At 29.4% G+C, this 18,331-nt stretch overlaps 1 protein-coding gene across 1 annotated transcript; it reads left to right on the top strand.

Moving 5' to 3' along the window:
• The first annotated feature begins 10,606 nt into the window (after positions 1-10,606).
• LOC124947151 (histone-lysine N-methyltransferase SETMAR-like) lies at positions 10,607-11,193 on the top strand. Its single transcript, XM_047488894.1, has 2 exons — positions 10,607-10,977; positions 11,097-11,193. Exons 1-2 carry the CDS (start codon positions 10,607-10,609, stop codon positions 11,191-11,193), a joined length of 468 nt encoding a protein of 155 aa, XP_047344850.1.
• Positions 11,194-18,331: the final 7,138 nt, after the last annotated feature.

Raw genomic sequence — 18,331 nt, 5'->3', positions numbered from 1 at the left:
TTCCTCTCTCCTTCTCTTTCCTTCTCTCTCTCTCTCTCTCTCTCTCTCTCTTTCTCTCTCTCTCTCTCTCTCTCTTTCTCTCTCTCTCTCTCTCTCGTTGGCTCGCGACCCGGTACCTGCTCGCCACCCCCACCTTCCATCGTGCATCCACCATCGCTCTGCTGCCCGGGGATGCGCTTGCACTCTGCAGCCGTATATATCCCTTTTGCTGCACCCTCTCTTTCTCTCTCCTTTTCTATCCTTCTGTACAACACCTATAAGAACCGGGGTCGATTAGGCAGTGCTCGCGACCTCGTCCTTGTCAGTCCACTTCAAGACCGCCAATACTTTTCCTTATTTTTTACCTCTTTTCTTTCCCCTTGCAGCATTTAGCTTCTTTCATGCATAATTCTTCTGTGCATGTGCGTATATTATTATTTCTATTTCTTTCTTATTATTTATATTTTACAATAAATATCATTTTCAAAAAAATATGAAGGAAAATGTGAGATTATAATCACCTATCTATTTTGCATATCTATCAAATTCTGAGAGCCTTGATACGCACTGGGCCAATCGTTATTAAAGATTAAGGAAAATAATGAAATATTTGTCCAAGTTACGTGGCCGCATTGAAAGAGATATCGAGTGAATGCGAACTTTATCATTCGATATCGAGGTATGATGAACTTTGACATTCCGTGATTTAGCATTTGTTCGAAAGAAACAATAAATGTGAGAATCGTTTTTAGATAAAAATCTCATAAATAATAAGCTATTATTTTTCGTTTATATAAGTTTCTTTATGTAATATAAGTTTCATCTGTGTTTGTCTTTAATTTATGAGATTTTTGGGGGAATTATATGATTTCGATTAATTTGTCAGATCGTATCAAGATCTACGACTAATTCGAATCGATACGATGATCAAAGTTTTACGTATTTCATTCGGATAAATATAATAAAGATGCCATTGAATCATGGTTATCATTGGATTGCTAGTGATAATCGATGATGCGAGTGTATCATTCAAGCTTTAACTTATATGATTTTATATAGTTTACAAAATGAAGGAGCCAAAATTGGCTTCTGGTGTTCTATATCAATTTATATTGAACTACATCATTTCTTCTTATTAAATTTTTTCTGTAATATTCTTCTCTCTCTCTGTCTCTCTCTCTCTCTCTCTCTCTCTTTCTCTCTTTATATATATATATATATATATATATATATATATATATATATATATATATTAGAGATAACATTATTTTGATTTGGATTACGAAATGTTATCTTAGTGATATACGCATAGTCGACGAGTAAACACCTTGGCTTGTCATCAATCACAGTCGATTTTCGTTTCATCAAATAACAGGACAATGGTCGCTACTGCGTTGGGTTCAGATATGTAGAAATGTTTGAATATATCGTATGCAGCTGTGACATATTCAAAGCTCTCACGATACGTTTATAATAGTATTGCATTTCTAACGGAGTGCTTTACTTAAGACATTACAGGCTCGGAGATGCTGCTGATGCATTTCGTTCGATTCACCTTCGAGTTTTCTATGGTTTCCTATGATCATAGACATCGACAAATGCGTATATTCTAAAACTTTCAAATGTGATTATTTTAATTGAAATCTGTCGGTCTATAAATCCTTATCACTTTTTATTTCTTTCACAATGATCTATGATTCTTAAATATAGAAAATTAATAAATCATTTTTCATCGACAAAACAAAAATATAATTTAGAAAGTAAAATAAATCAAATAAAATTTAGGAAAATCTTTCTATGATTTCCTACGGTCATATACGTCAACGAATGTGAACAATGTAGCTTTCAAATGAAATAATTTTAATTAAAATCTCTGGATTTATAGAAATCTTTACCTTTTACAAAGGCCAATAATTCTTGAACATAAAAAATTAATAAGAATTGTTTCTTGTATTTTTTTGTTCAACGATAAAGATCCTTGTATAGAGAAATAAAAATGTGAAAAAAAATCTAGCTAAAAAAGAATGGGATTCTCTGAATCTACGTCTATGTCTGACGAATTTGAAAACTGATTTATCCAGAAATAAAGAAAGATGTATATATTTACTTACTTACGTGTAGGTACATATAGATATATTTAAAAGTATCATACGTACAATCACCTCTGAGTATTTCGAGCGATTTCGAAATAGGAGTGCGAATTATGTCTCGATTTCCTTTCTCAACCTCGGATTCGTTACTTGTAGTAACTCGTTGCAATCCATGAGAGCTCTAGAATTTATTCTAGATGACTTTTTTTATGAGTATCGATAAATAGCTCTCCTCTTTTGTCGATTTTTCGAACTAAATCTTGCCTGATTATGATTTCTTATGATTATCCTCTAACATTCTTGTTTGTTTTATACAATTTTATCTGTAGAAATAATAAACGAAAAATTTCCATCTAATAAATATTAAATATAAATTAAAATATTTTCTATGAATCGTTTTAAATGTTGGAAGGAATAATGATACAAAACAACGATTGTTTGACTTAATTATTAATTATTATTAATAAGAGCAAATTATAAACGAAAAAATAAATGACTAGTTAAAGAATGTCTTGATAAAGAAACGATTAATTAATTTAGGATTAATAATAATCATTTTTTTTCAATAGCAGTTAATTTTTTCTTTTGTTTATAATTTCTCTATTCTTCTTAAACTAATAATGTATAGATAATATAAACAAAATTCTATCTTTAACTTCAAAACTATCGATCTCTTCTTATAAAATCCTGCAAATTTTACAAATACTTACAAGATAAAAGAAAAAAATAATTTGTTTCCTATCATTCTTAATTTATTAAACATTACGATAATAAACAAATACAAACATTTTTTTAATAATTTTTTTGTTAATCCTCTATAATGCCATGTAATTTTGAAGTCATGTATTCATATATTTGTATTTGTTACGATTTATTTCATTTTGTCCTCATAAAATCGTGTTAGTTCATATCCGAAGATTAATATTTGATAAATATAAGTTATACTATATATAAGTATTATTATAAATATAAGTTATACTAAGTATAACTTATACTAGTATACTTAATATAGTAATATGAGTATATTATGTTACTATATATATTTATACTATGTATATACGATATAATTATATCAGAGAATACTAGTATATAAGTTATACTATTGTATAACGTATATATATATAGTTGATATATACTATAGTATAAATCTATATATTATAGTATAAGTTATATTTCGTATAATTTCTAATATAAATTTTACATTATACAATGTTTTCTTTAAACACAAGAAATTTGGTTATTAGACAGTTAATAATTACAAAGTTTTGTTTATCATCAAACAGAGAAACTAAAATTTGTCATTTTGGTTGCTGCTGTAATTCTAACGTTAAAGAAATGTTAAAAAAGAAGATAAGAAAAAATTTTTTGGTCTTATTCTACGATTTTAATTCACGAATGGTTAAGTCCATTTCCTCAAACCACATCAAAGCCTTCGGATTTATAGCTGTACGACCGCAGACGTTTAATTAATGAATTAATTAAACCGGAATGGCCGAGGGCAATCGTCGTTTACTTCGCGTTTATCTTTCTCGCACTACTATTTCTCTCTCTCTTTCTCTCTCCCTATTTCTCTCCCTCTTTCTCTTTTTCTCTCTAGTTCTTATATTTTTTTATAATCTTGACTGTACTTTTTATTTATACATTTTCCATCACAATAAATCAATATAAAAAATGTTTATATTTATGAATAGAAAGAAAGAGATATTATCGAGAATTGGAATATTATCGAAAATTCGATAATATTTAAAAAATGCTTGCAAATTTTTTTTCCTTTTCTTTTTTTTTATTACTTGATTTTATTCCTGAATTGTTCAATCCAAGTTCTCTTTGACAAGAGTCTGTCCGAAATTAATTTTTGTAACATTGCGATGGACTTGCGATAAAAGAGAGAGAGAGAGAGAGAGAGAGAGAGAGAGAGAGAAGAGGGGAGAGAAAAATGAAAAAACTGACTTCGATAACAAAAGCATAATCTCCCTTTTGAAAAGCATGCGCTTATATGCGTCCCTGGATAATAATTCGTGGAGAGTCGGTTCCGTTTCTGTCCTTTATGAAAAGGATTATCTATAATACGACCTCTCTTTTTTTCACTGCTATGATACAGAAAAGCTCTTCTTGATGTAACAAAAATTTTTTCGTTTGTTCATTCTTTTCTGTCCTTTAGAAATACAAAAGAAAAAAGAAACAGAATTACAAAAAATTGTTGCTGATCTATATTTCTTTTTTTATTTCATTAAAATATACAACTTTTCAAGCTAATATCTCAGAAACTATCCGAGATATTCAAATGTAAAAATGATAAAAACAATTTTTATATCGTTCAGAATTTAGTTTTATTTAAGAAATATTTATCCTTATCATATGATCTTATAATTAGCAGTTTTAAAGAATAATGCGACTCGATCAAGTAGGATCGGATCAAGATGAAACTAACGATCGACTCGATCAAGAGAATCGGATGTTCCTGTGAAATACGAAAATGGCTATGAGAATAATGACGAAGGGAGAATGAGGAAGAAGGATGAAGCAGAAAAAGTATCCGATTGATCGTAGTTATCTGGAAGAAGATAGGAAGAAACCTTCGATGTCGATGAAAGACTATCTTCGTCTTTTTATGAGTGTTCAGAGAACTAAGTACCGATTAAAAGATCCTAGGCTTTGATTAACTGTCGCTGGCAGCAATATTACGATCGCAAGGAAAAGAATCTATGATTTGATTAAATTTTGTAAGGTATCTATGACACTTTGAAATTTTAACATTTACACGTCATAATTTTTTGACACAATTTTCAAAATATTTTCTTGATAAGTGAGTTTGTTCACAATAATATAGTATTCATTTCTATCCAAGATTTATTATAATTTTAAAACTGGATATTCTTATTATAAAATATCATATTTATTGGGTTGCTAAATGGAAAAAATTAGGAATTTTTATTATAAAATATCGTATTCATTAAATTCATTAATGTGAATAAATAAAATAAACAAGTAAAACGAATTATTATAATAAATTTTTTTGATAAATAAATACAAAATATATTGTTATAAAACCACATCATATATTTATGAATTGACTTATTATACGTGATTTTTTATGTGAATTTCTCAAATATTTCATATAAAATTTTTCGGTTTGACTTAGTTTCTAAACTGGTTTGATACATTTCTTCATGCCATCCTACCGAGAGCTAATCTTTTAATCTCTACATAACTATATTTACCCTAATTTATTTATTATATTTATGCCTTTCTATTTAATAGAAATTTAATATTCGAAGTAATATTTGAGATCGCAGCTTGATATTTAAGACGCTTATAATATAGTATCTCTATCTTTTTCCAAGAATTAGATAATTAAATTTTTTTATAGTCATATAAGCGTTGTAATTTGAAGTAAATTTTTCATTTACAAGCATAAGTTGCATTATTCATTCACAAGCTTGATGTATTTCTTTAAATTAAACCATCATATTAGAATAAAGTACAGAAAGCTTTTTGGTCAAGGATAAAGTAATTAGTTCGTGGCAACGAATAACAGAAATAGAGAGAGAGAGAGAGAGAGAGAGAGAGAGAGAGAGAGCGAGAGAGAGAGAGAGCGAGAGGGAGAGTGGTTATGCGGATATATTAGATTTCGGGAAGTTAAACGGTTTAATTAGCTAACTAGCGGGAGCTTTAGAGGCAGTTCCTCTGCCATCGTCAGGTGCGACTACGCAATTAGTTATACGTATAGTTTCTATGTGCAAATAAGGTGCTGATAATCGTGTATTAGTTAGATTGAACGAAGTATTATTACATTGTTCAAAATAGAGCCTGATTCAAATTGAAAAGTTTCTTTTTTTCAATATTCATTGTAATTCAAATTGTCCAGATCGTCGTATTAAAGATTGTCATCTGCATGGAATCGTCTCGATTTTTGTTTGATTTTTCAAATTAAATCGTTTTCTCGAAAGTCGTTTTTAAAATTTCAATATTATCTAAAAAATCAAAAACTTGAAGATGCAAAATTAATAAATAAATAAAAATAATCATAAAATAAATAGATTCTTTTAATTCTTTAATATATGATATTTAATTTTTTATACATTTTAAATAAGATAATATTATATTGTCTGTTAATTCAATATTAAAACGAATATAATACCGTAATTATTATTCATTTTTAAACAAAATTACATGAAATTATTGCAATATTTAATGCAATAATTAAATTAAATTACATTAATATGTTTTGTAATTTTGCAAGCATTAAGTTACGAAGTAATGGACACACACATGTGCACGCATACTCACGCACGCATGCACATACACACACACACACACACACACACACACACACACACACACACAAAGAGAAGCCAATGTACGACTAAGCGTTTGCAAAATGGAAAAGAGGAAAGATAAGCAGAATATAGCAAGCTAAGCTAGAATTGAAAAAACAAAAGAACATCCTTTTTCTGAGCATGTTCATATTTTCTTTTTAACATTCGGTTTGTTGAAAAACGTAAAAAGATAGATGAATGAAATTCATTATTTATTCTGCCTTTATCTTTTTCTTTCTTGTTCATATCTCATGATCGATAATGAAATGTTTCTCTACGTTCTATTCAAGTTCTCGAAGCTGCCACTGCCGTTACTTCGGTCCTTCTTTAAACGCGAAATCGTAGGACGATGGTTAAAGGTCAAGGTCGAGCTATTTCTCGTACGAGGGAGTGCACCCCAAGTTTCTCTCTATTTCTCTCCCTCTTTCTCTCATACTCTTTTTTTTTCTCTTTTGGATTATGTCGAAGGATATGAGCTGCTCTCGAGAGGGTGAATGAATAAGTGAAAGAGAGAGAGAGAGAGAGAGAGAGAGAGAGAGAGAGAGAAAGAGAAAGAAAGAGAGAGTGAAAAAATAAGAAGAAGGGCAAGGAAGTGCGGTGTAGAGATAGCAGAGTAGCCGGAGGGTTATTACTTGGCACGATTCTTGACGGTGCTGTTATGGCACTCGCAACGTTCGCTTCAATCTTTCCTTTTCCGAAACAATGGAAAGGAGAGGAGAGAGAGAGAGAGAGAGAGAGAGAGAGAGAGAAAGAAAGAGAGTTTTGAAGTATTTTTATGTTAATTGAAAAGTAACAAACAATCAGTAAACAATCAGTAAAATTTTAAAATGAATTTAGAAAATCCATGCACTTAAAAGATATCAGATTTATTGCTTAAAATTAGAGAAATCCTAAATATAAATTATAATCAGCTATTAGGTTAACTATGATTAATATAGTGATATGAATTATTATTATAAAGAAAAAAAACGAATTTTTAATTTCAATAAAAATAGGTATGTAATCAATGTTCGTAAATAGAATGTTGAACATTTCCTCTTTAAACGTATTAAGAAAGTAGAGAGAGTGAGAAAGAGCGCACGAGAGAGAGAAAGAGAGAGAGAGAGAGTGAGAGAGAGAGAGAGAGAGAAAGGGAGGATAAGGGTTAATAGGAGGGTAAAATTCGTTTGAAGGGAAATACGAAAACGGAGGAGAATCGTCAGATACAAACGCGCAGTCACCCCATACGGGTCACAGCGCCTCGTCAATAACTGAACGCAAGAAGGGTGAACCGGCTAGATTCTCTCCCTCTATCTCTTTTTCTTTATGAGATGAGATAGAAAAAGAGAGCATGATAATCGAGATTACCTTAGGAATCTTGTCTATCGAAAACGATTTTAAAATCGGCTTATGCCGATAAAACTGATGATGATACTCTAAGTACTATATCTCCTTCGATTTTTAAACATACGCGTTTTATGATAACGATACTGCCATTGAAACTAGTTTAGACGCTTATGACGATGAACTTTTTCGCTGATGATATCGAGAAAATAATCAGAGCCATGATCGAAGATACTAGATTATTTTAATCGAAAGAGATTTATTTTTTTTAACATTTTTAATATTCATGTAATATTGAAATGTTTTATTAGTTCGAAGAAACCTTGTTTTTTTTTTCCATTTATATAGCTTTGAGAAAATAATCAAAATAATAATTAAAAAGATACTAGATCATTTTCTTCGAGAGAGATTTTTTTTATTTAATATTTTTAATATTCATGCAATTTTAGCATATTTTACTTAGGTTTTGAAAAAATTATCATAGAGAAAATCGAAAATATTAGAGGATACAAAATCTTCAAGGAGAGTGATTTCTTCTAAATATCTTTAATATTCATGTAATATTTTAATAATATTTACTGTTTTATAACATTTTATTCGTTCGCTTTTCTATTAATGGCATCGAGAAAATGATGACAAAGAAAATTGAAGATGCTGAAAGATAAAATATCGCCTTTAATGAAAATAATTTCTTTTTAACATTTTTAATATCCATATAATTTTTGAACGTATTATTAGTTCAAAGAAATATTAGCTTTTCCATTTATGGCATCGGAAGATCGATCACAGTGAAAATAGAAAATGCTGAAGAGCGAAAAATCTTCATCAAAGCTAGAATGATTTTTTTTTTAACGTTTTCAATATACATACGATATCTTGATTATATTATAATTTTATAACATTTCATTCGTTAACTTTTCCACATATTATGGCATCGACAAATCGATCGTGGTGAAAATAGAGAATACAAAAGAATAGAATTGATTTTTTAACGTTTTCGATATACATACAATATTGTAATTATGTTTAGAACATTGTAAGACCTTTTATTAATTGAAAGAAAAATGTTTACTTTAAAAGTAGCTTTTTTGGTCATCATATTTAAATAAAACGTTGTCAGTTTCGATTAAAACGTTTCAAAGTTCCTTTAATTTTCCCTCCCTCCCTCTTTCTTTCTCCCTTTCTCCCTCTCCTTTATTTTTTAATAAACACATACACGTTATTTTGTTCGTACCAGCAGAGAAACGTCGAATGTAGATCGCGTATGCGGAAATTGCACGCCTATTACTTTCGAGCGACGAAAGTCGACAGGAAAAATGAACTTTGTTGGAAGCGGAGGTTTTGTCATATCGATTGTCGCGCGAGATGTTGACGACAAAACGATTCCCAAAGCTATCTTCCTCCGTCCCTCCCAATCTCTCTCCTCACCTTTCTAGAATTTCACGTTTTCTGTTTTTCACGTTCCTCTCACTCTCTCTTTTTTATTTTGTTCTCTCGTTTCACGGTACAATTTTTATATTCAATTTACGTGCCGAGCCGCAGCGGATCCGTACGTATTTTTCATGCGTTTGAATTTTACGGCGAATATCTAACCTGGCCAACATGAAAATATAATAGGAAAGAATGAAACAAAAAAAAAAGAAAATTCAGAAGAAAAAAACAAAGAGAGACAGCAGAAAAAAGGAAATACAAGAAAAATAAAGAAAAGAAAAGAGAAGTACAAGGAAGAAGAAAAAAGAAAGCTTGCTTTCCACACGAGAACAACGTGAGGGATGAGAACCAGAAAAGGATCGCAAGGGAAAAGTGTTCCTCCCCTCCCCCCACCGTTCTTTTCGTATCAAAGAGCGTGGAAAAATATTGTTGGGCGAGAACAATAACGGCCTTCCTCCTTGAATTCTTTTCCTCTTATAAGAGATGCTACGTTTCGCTTTCGATTTGCTGAATCGTTTTCTCTTTTTTCTTTCTACTTTTCTTTTTTCTAAGATTTTTACAATATTCCTGACATCTTTTGCTCGATAAATAAAATACTAATAAAATAAAAAAGTATAAATATTAAACAAAATTGTTAGCTATTATATAATTAATATATAGTTATATAATTCGTAAACATGGAAAAAATTATATAAAAAAATGTCGTGATACATAGAAGACTGGATTTTTTACATTTCGACGATTAGATGTGAAAAATAAATTCAGCATAGACAGCTTTATGTTAATAATCTTTTTATATTCAATATAGAACTACCAGGATTAACAATCTTCGTCAGAAAATTTTTAAGTCTCGTTAATGGGAGAGAAAGAAATAGAGAGAGAGAGAGAGAGAGAGAGAGAGAGAGAGAGAAAGAGAGCGAGAGAGATATGAATACTTGATGGATGGATTAGAATTGAAAGACAGATGGGTCAACGTTGAAAAATTTGTTCTCTAGACTACCGAGAGATTGAGAGAGATGCCGAAACTCTCAAAAAAAAAAAAGTGGAACGAAAAGGAAAACGAAGAGGAAAACGAAAAACAAAAAAGAGGTGAACAAAGGAAAATAAAAATGCAAGCATCCTAGAATACAGGAAAACTGATTTCATTTTCTTCACCGTAAGAGAGGTCATTAATTAAATAGCATGTAATTAAACGTATGTTAACAAGATACGAAGCGTATTGTCTAGGAAATTTGATTGATGTACGATGCTTGATTGATTTACATCTAGTGTAAAATATTAGGTGCGTATGAAATGTCGGATTTTCTTTAAATGTGAACGTTTGTCTCCCTGTTTTTGTTATGCTTCTGTTTTTGACATAACCTGGTTTATAGTCGTACTATCCATTGCCAGAGTCACATTTTAGCAAAGAAGATTTTCTCAAAAGTGTTCCCTTTTGTTATTTGCTTTGAATTTTGCACCGATATGAATTCAACCGATATTCGTGTAATTTTCGTATATGAGTATAAACTTGGTAATAATGCTGCAAAAGTTCCACGCAATATAAACCAGGTATTTGGGGAGAATACTGTGAACGATCGAAAAGTGCAGCGTTGGTTTGAAAAATTTCGGTCTGGTGATTTTTCCCTGCAAAATGAACCGCGTAGAAGACCCGAAACGTCTGTGAAAAATGATGCTCTGAAAGCATTGGTGGAAACGAATCCAACTGTTTCTTCAAGGGAACTTGCTGCCAGAATGGAAGTTGACCATGCAACAATATTGCGACATCTTTTTGAAATTGGCAAGGTGAAAAAAATGGATAAGTGGATACCGCACGAACTAACCGAGCGAAATAAGTTGGATCGCTTGAACGTATGCTCATCATTGCTAACCCGATTTAATCCATTATTCGATTAGATCCATTTTTCGATCGGATCATTACTTGTGATGAAAAATGGGTTCTTTACGATAATAGGAAAAGGTGTGCTCGGTGGCTTGATAGGGATGAGGCTTGTGCTCATACTCCACGGCCATCACTTCATCCACGGAAAATTTTAATCACAGTTTGGTAGAATGTGACTGGAGTAATAGACTATTCATTCCTTCGAACTGGAATGACAATTACAGCCGAAAAATATTGCCAGTACATTGAAGAAATGCATGAAAAATTGAAAATTATACGCCCATCACTTGTTAATCGGCGTGGCCCAATACTTTTCCACGACAACGCTCGGCCGCATATATCGTACAAAACAATTGCGAAATTAAATTATGAAATTAAAATATGAAATTTTGCAGCACCCACTCTATTCACCGGATCTTTCGCCAATTGACTTTCATTTACTTTAACATTTAGAACTGTTTTTACGGGCTAAACAGTACGAAAATGAAGACAGTCTGAAAAATGCCATATCAGAGTTGAATGATGTGAAGGCTCTTTATAAGAAAATGGTTTTTTCTTATAATTTTATTAAAAATTTCTGCAAAAAACTATAAAAACTAAATGTATGTAGTAGTATTATATTGCTAATAGTAGAGAAGGGTCACCATTGAAATGAGAAAAATTTACTTTGTTACTATTGTGCGCAAGATATCATGCAGAGGCTATTAAATACGAAATTGAATTGAACTGTTGTAGACATGCATAAGAGTAGGACAGAACTTATAAATAAAATTATAAGTTGCAGTCATTTATAAATGATCAACAAATATATTAAATAACTAAACAGTTAATCTTGGAAATAATTTGATAGTAAATAGTAAATATACTAGTAAAATAATTTAATAAAATAGGTAAATAATATTCAAAAAATATAAAATTAAAAATAAAAATTGAACTCTGTAAAATTATATTTCTCTCCATAAAAAGGAATAATAATAAAAATAAAAATAAAAATAAAAATAAAAATAATAAAATTATAAAATATTGATTTTATTAATGAAGTGCATACAAAATGGAATATAAAAATGACAATAAATTCTATAACAACAGTTATTAATAATTACTGATAGTATATAATAATAATTGATTATTAATTATGTAGTACATCTTTGTTTAAGCTTAATTCACAAACATTTAACCATTTTTGACGTATAGTCAATCCTTCGGAAAACTGAAATTGATTATACATTTATTTATTATAAGTCATACTATTATTTATTAAAAGAAATGTATTAAATAATATAAATATTTCCTATACATTTATCTATGTAATGAAATATTCTGCTTTTGATGCTTTCCGATCATACAGACAGCATAATTTATCTATCTTCATAAAAAAGACATTAATATATTTTAATAATAGAATAGAAAAATTGCCTTAAATTTTTAAGACTATATTAAATTAATAAATTTCTGACGATGCGCGTAATGAACAAATGATATTGTCAGTACTATTATATTTTCGGCATTTTCGAATCCAATTGGATAGCTAAGATATAGAAAGCTATAACAACTATAATCCGAGAATTCGCGATGTAAACAGTTTAATACTTGTTACTCAACTGATTGGTTCATTGTTTCGTTATCGTTACGACGATACTTAAGCAAAAACACGTGATTGCCCTTTTTAGTTGCCGAGTGACAAAGCAACACAAAATTATCACCCAAGTGTGTAATCTAAAAAAAAGAATCCTCTCTTTCTCTCTCTTTTCCGGGAAAAAAGCTACATCTTGGTTGCCACATAATATATAATGATATAAAATGATATGCCTATAATATATAAAATAATATATATATATATATATATATATATATATATATATATATATATATATGCAGAAATAAAATGAACACGTACAGACATAAAATAAACACGGATCTAATTTTTACAACATTCATTTAAAAAATTAATAAAAAAATAATACTAAAGAGAAAGAAAGAGATTATAATAAATATACTATATCTAATTTGTACGTTATCTAATCTAAAAATTTAATAAAACAATGATACAAGAGAGACATATCTTCGATACCATCAGCGTATTTTCGATGAAATTTTTTTTCACATTTTCCCGTATTTCAGCGAAACGAACGATAAAAAAATGGATCTTCATCGAAGGATCAAGCGGAGATAAAAAATCGGGGGCGTTTTTAATGGTGAAACGCCCACACATGCTTGCTACATATATTCTCTTCTCTCTTTCTCTTTCTATTTCTTGCTTTCTTTACGGTTTCACATTGATTATAAGCGACTCGAAGCCACGAAAACATTCGATCGTTCATTTTATACCATATAAATAATATGTATATGTGTGTACACACATAGATATATATGTACGTATATGTACGAAATACGAAAGGTAGGTAAATGTCTACACAATGGCAAGTTTTTGGTGAAGTGAGTAAGTAGGTCAACAGATAACATTATCCGAACGAGTACCTGTACTTTTCTTTTTCGCACACCTATTTACGTAGATATATGTAGCTATATATATGTAATATATATAGCTACATATATATATATATATATGTATATATATATATATATATATATATATATATATATATATTATATATATATATATCTCTCTTATTTATATTTTTTTTCTCTTATTTCTCTTATTTATATATTTTAAATTATATTATATATATATTCCTATATATATATATATATATAGGAAGGTATTTAAGAGAGACGAATCAAATATAATAATGACGAAAAATTTTTAAGAACTTTATAACTATATAATAACATATATCTTTTCTCATACATTGACTTCTATCCTACCATTTTTCATGGACCAAAATTTCTTGGTTATTTTATCTTTTGATTTTTTATCAGGTTTTTTTTTCAAGATAAAAAGCTGTTTTTTAACAAAAAGAAAAAGTAATCGGAAATAATTATCGAATTAAACGACATAATTACGTCATTTTGTAATAACGCGCGAATATCCAATATCTCGGCACTCTCAATTTCCTCGACCTTATCCCACGAGGGATTATCTGTGCGAATAATAAATTAAATCTCGGCCTCGTTTCTAAAGAAGGGGAGAGAAACAGGGAGAGGGAGAGAGATGGAGAGAGATAAAGGAAAGCAGTTCGAATGAATTTCTAACGACGACTCGCTTGAGCTTCTGTGAGAGCTACGAAACCGATTTGAAAGGGTTGAAGAGAAAAAACAGGAAATATGAAAGAGAAAAAGCAAGGTGTATATATATATATATATATATATATATATATATATATAGAGAGAGAGAGAGAGAGAGAGAAGGAAAATCATTGAAATAGATAATTCTTGAATTGAATCAAAAGAGAACATTTCTTTCCAATGTAAAAGAAAAGCGATGCCATTTGCTAAATATCGATCGAAAATAAATTTGAAAATGATAAAACGGTCGAAGTAAAAAGACCGATATTAAGGAAAATATTTAAAGGATCTATTAACTACTTTTAATTCTAATTATTGTATATATATGTGAGGAAGTTATGTAAGTATTATAAAATATCATAATATATAAGTATAACTAGAGGTAAGTATAATACAGTATACTTAGTATATGTAGATACTTTCTTATCTAATTAGTATACTAAGAAAATGATGATTTTTCAACAGCATAAATGTTATAAAAATCGATACGAATTGTCGCTTTTCTATTTTATATTCTCAAAATGTGAACGAAAATTTTTCTAATCTGCAAAGATCGTTGCTTTGATTTTTGTATAAATCTGATTCAAAATAAAGATTTATGTTTTTTCTCTATAAACACTATTACCTTTCGTAAAACGAAAAGACAGAGAGATAATCGGACGAGGAAAACTGAGATAATGAATAAATTTGCCTGAAAAAATAGTGAGTTTCATAGATTATAAAGGAGAGGTGTAATTCATAGGACGATGATGGGGCTACTCGTTTCCTCATCCAAGCGTCCGTGTCGTTTCCCTTGTTCATTCTACTGAACGAGAAATTACTTGCAATTGGATGAATAAAAAAACAAGCAAGTTGGAAAAAAAAGCGAAATAATCGAAGGATTTTCTAGAAAATATAAAAGGGATTACTTTAAATAATTTTTTCTTTTCTTCGAAATAGTTAAACCAAAACAATATTTATATATAATGACTCTGATTGATTTTTATATTAGTTACTTTCCAAAATTAAGAATACGATTTCCAAAACTTATTTAATATGATACAATTGTTAGCACTCAAATTGTAGACTTTTAATTGACATTTAACAATTCTGCAGACTTTATTTAATGTTTCTAAAATTTTTTATGACATTTAAAAATTAAATGTTACATCATATTAAGAGTAGTGTTTAAATGTTTCTGTATCTTTTATCTATTTAGCATTTAAAAATATTCCAGATAAGAGTAAAATTTAATTAAAAAGTGTGACAAAAAGAATTTCTTTATATCTTTTATTTACTATTTTTTATTGTATTATCGATAAAATAAGAATAAAGTTTAATATAAAATATATTTATTGTATAATAGCATCCATTGTATTAATAACATTGTATAATAGCATTTAAACATATATTATACTTTCTAGTAAGAGTAAAGTATAATATAAAAATTATGACAATAAATTCCTCTACATGTTATCTGGTATCTATTTAATATCTCAGCATAATATACAAATATTGATTTATATATAAAAGTTAATATATAATAAAATTTTATTAATATATAAAATGTATATTTAAATATAGTATCTTCTTTATAAGAGCTAAATCTAATATAAAAAGTATATGAAATAATAGATTTCCTTATATTTTATATCTACAAGAAGTTATGATAACAAAATCGAGAATTAATTATTAAAGAGAAGAAAATTTGTAAGATTCTTTTAAGTCATATGAAGAAAAAGAAGAAGAAAAAAAAGAAAAAGAAAAAGAAAAAGAAAAAGGAGGAGAAGGAGGAGGAAAAGGAAGCGGAGAAGAAGAAGAAGAAGAAGAAGAAGAAGAAGAAGAAGAAGAAGAAGAAGAAGAAGAAGAAGGAGGAGGAGGAATAGGAGGAGGAGGAGGAGAAGAAGAAGAAGAAGAAGAAGAAGAAGAAGAAGAAGAAGAAGAAGAAAAGAAAATAAAATGAGGGTGAGTTTGGAAAAACAAAGTGCCAATAGACGGCGCTTCTGTTAGGCAGGGTCGAGCACCGCAATGCAGCTTTTGACTTTCTCTCTTTCTCTCTTTTTCTACATTTCAACCCTGACACATGAAAGTCTTGTTCCCGCTTCTCTCTTTCCAGCTTTTGTTCTTTCCGTTCTTGGCCCTCCACACACTACCATTTTACATACGGATTTTCTCTCTCTCTCTTTCTCTCTCTCTCTCTTGCTTTCACTTACTCTCTATTTCCCTCCAATTGCATTCCGTTTTCCTCTTCAAATGTCGCCTCGTGAACAATTAACTCTCTGCTCGACTCGCCCCCTTTATTTCATTGCTTTTCACGGTCGTATGATTGGAGAGTGTTCTTGCCTATTGTGGACTATTAACCACTCACTTCTTTGCCTTTTCCAAATTCCTCTTTCCTTCCTTTTTCTCTATTTCTGTCCCAATTCTTTCTATCTTTCTATAATCATCATTCAAATACAATATCGATGACGATCCTACAAGAAAAATTATCTTTCACGAATCAACCGTTTACAGTTTTAATATAATTTATCGATTAATAATTATTATCAATTGCTAAAAATCATAATTAAAAACAATAATTCTCGATTGTTAGCTTTCAATTGAAATTTAATTTTATTTCTATTCGATGTATGCTTCTAGTAAATTACATACGTTCTCACTTATCTTTCTCAATTAATTTTTAAATTCTTCAATAAATTAAATCGATAGATGTATATGAGTCTGTAAAAGTTTCTTTATCTATTTTAATTTATAATATCACAAAGGAAAATCTAATTCTTAAAAAGATACAAACGCTCATTTTGAACTTCAATCGTTACTGAGTATTCTAGATAATTTGATTTTTAAAATAACAGACAGTATTTAAAATAGTAATCATAATTAATAATTAAATATTGCTCGTGGTTTTAAGTATTACTATATTTATATTACCAGCAAAAATTAGAAATATTTATAAATTTTGTCGTCCGAATTATTGTAATAATGGCGCATTATCGTTTTCTCTCTCTCTCTCTCTCTCTCCTTTGCTCACCAATAAAATATAATACACATACATACACGCGCGCACACACGCACATACATAACACTTTTATCCATTTATAAGAAGCAACGAAAAGCTATTTCGAGATGCTGCACGTTCGTGAGCTAACGTACCGGATCAAGGCAGAGCCAATGAATGACCAGTGACAAATGGCCTCGTAAAGAAGATGGATTGCAAGTGCCAAGAATAGACAGATCGCCGATTATCCATTGACCGTAGTACGTTTCAAAAACAATGAATCATTTAAAATAGTTGTACAATGTTCATTTCGTTTAACATTTTATTCAAAAGTTCTGATACAGTATCAGAAAAACATTGGACCATTATTTCTTGTTTTCAATGAATTTTTCTAATCCGATAAGATCAAACAGATTTAAATATATTAAGCAATACATTTCCTGAGAAGTGAATGACAACGAATAGGTATCAGATGAATATAAGAAAAAAAATATGTTTCTGGTAAATTACACACTTAAGAATTATGTTTATCTTATTTGTTGTAATTAATGTTTAAATTGTTTTATAAATTAAATGTATAAAAGTATATTTATTTTGATAATAGTTTCAACAGGTGCATAAAAGAATAAATAAATAAATAAATAAATAAATAAATAAATAAGTAAAAATAAAATAAAATCAAACTATTTATTCACAGCTTTGTTTATGAAGAATATTTTTAATAAATTAACTACTTGATTATTCTAATCTTATTTTTTCTTCATTAATTTTAAAATTATTTAATACATTTAATTATAATATAAGATAATAAATAAAAACATATTTGGGGGCATTTGAATAATATGCATGAGATATATCGAGCATTTTTGAATAACTTCAATGCTTTAGGAATATTGGATAACGATAAGACTTTGGAAATTAGGTAGGGGGAGATATTTGACGACAAATGAGAGGGAGAAAATGATCTCACAGTTGATTTACTCGAATATATTACAAATATGTGTGTGTGTGTGTGTGCACGCGGGCGTGTGTTGTGTGTCTATGGGATAGAAGGTTCCAGAGCTAGTTAGTCATGTGTGCGTATCGTGTGTGAGATATGCCAATCGACAGTTGAACGAAGGGACGGAAGGTTTTAGAATTAATT

This window comes from Vespa velutina, chromosome 2 (genome assembly GCF_912470025.1).
Source record: "Vespa velutina chromosome 2, iVesVel2.1, whole genome shotgun sequence".
Lineage (NCBI taxonomy): Eukaryota > Metazoa > Arthropoda > Insecta > Hymenoptera > Vespidae > Vespa > Vespa velutina.
Note: the sequence above shows the minus strand (reverse complement) of the source record. Positions and strands in the feature narration are given on the sequence as shown.

What these genes read in the sequence shown, in the direction of transcription:
- LOC124947151 (XM_047488894.1), top strand. Translation starts at nt 10,607, where the DNA reads ATGAATTCAACCGATATTCGTGTAATTTTCGTATATGAGTATAAACTT. An exon ending in GAACTAACCGAGCGAAATAA is followed by an intron (nt 10,978 to 11,096) that starts GTTGGATCGCTT and finishes TTACGATAATAG; the next exon opens with GAAAAGGTGTGCTCGGTGGC.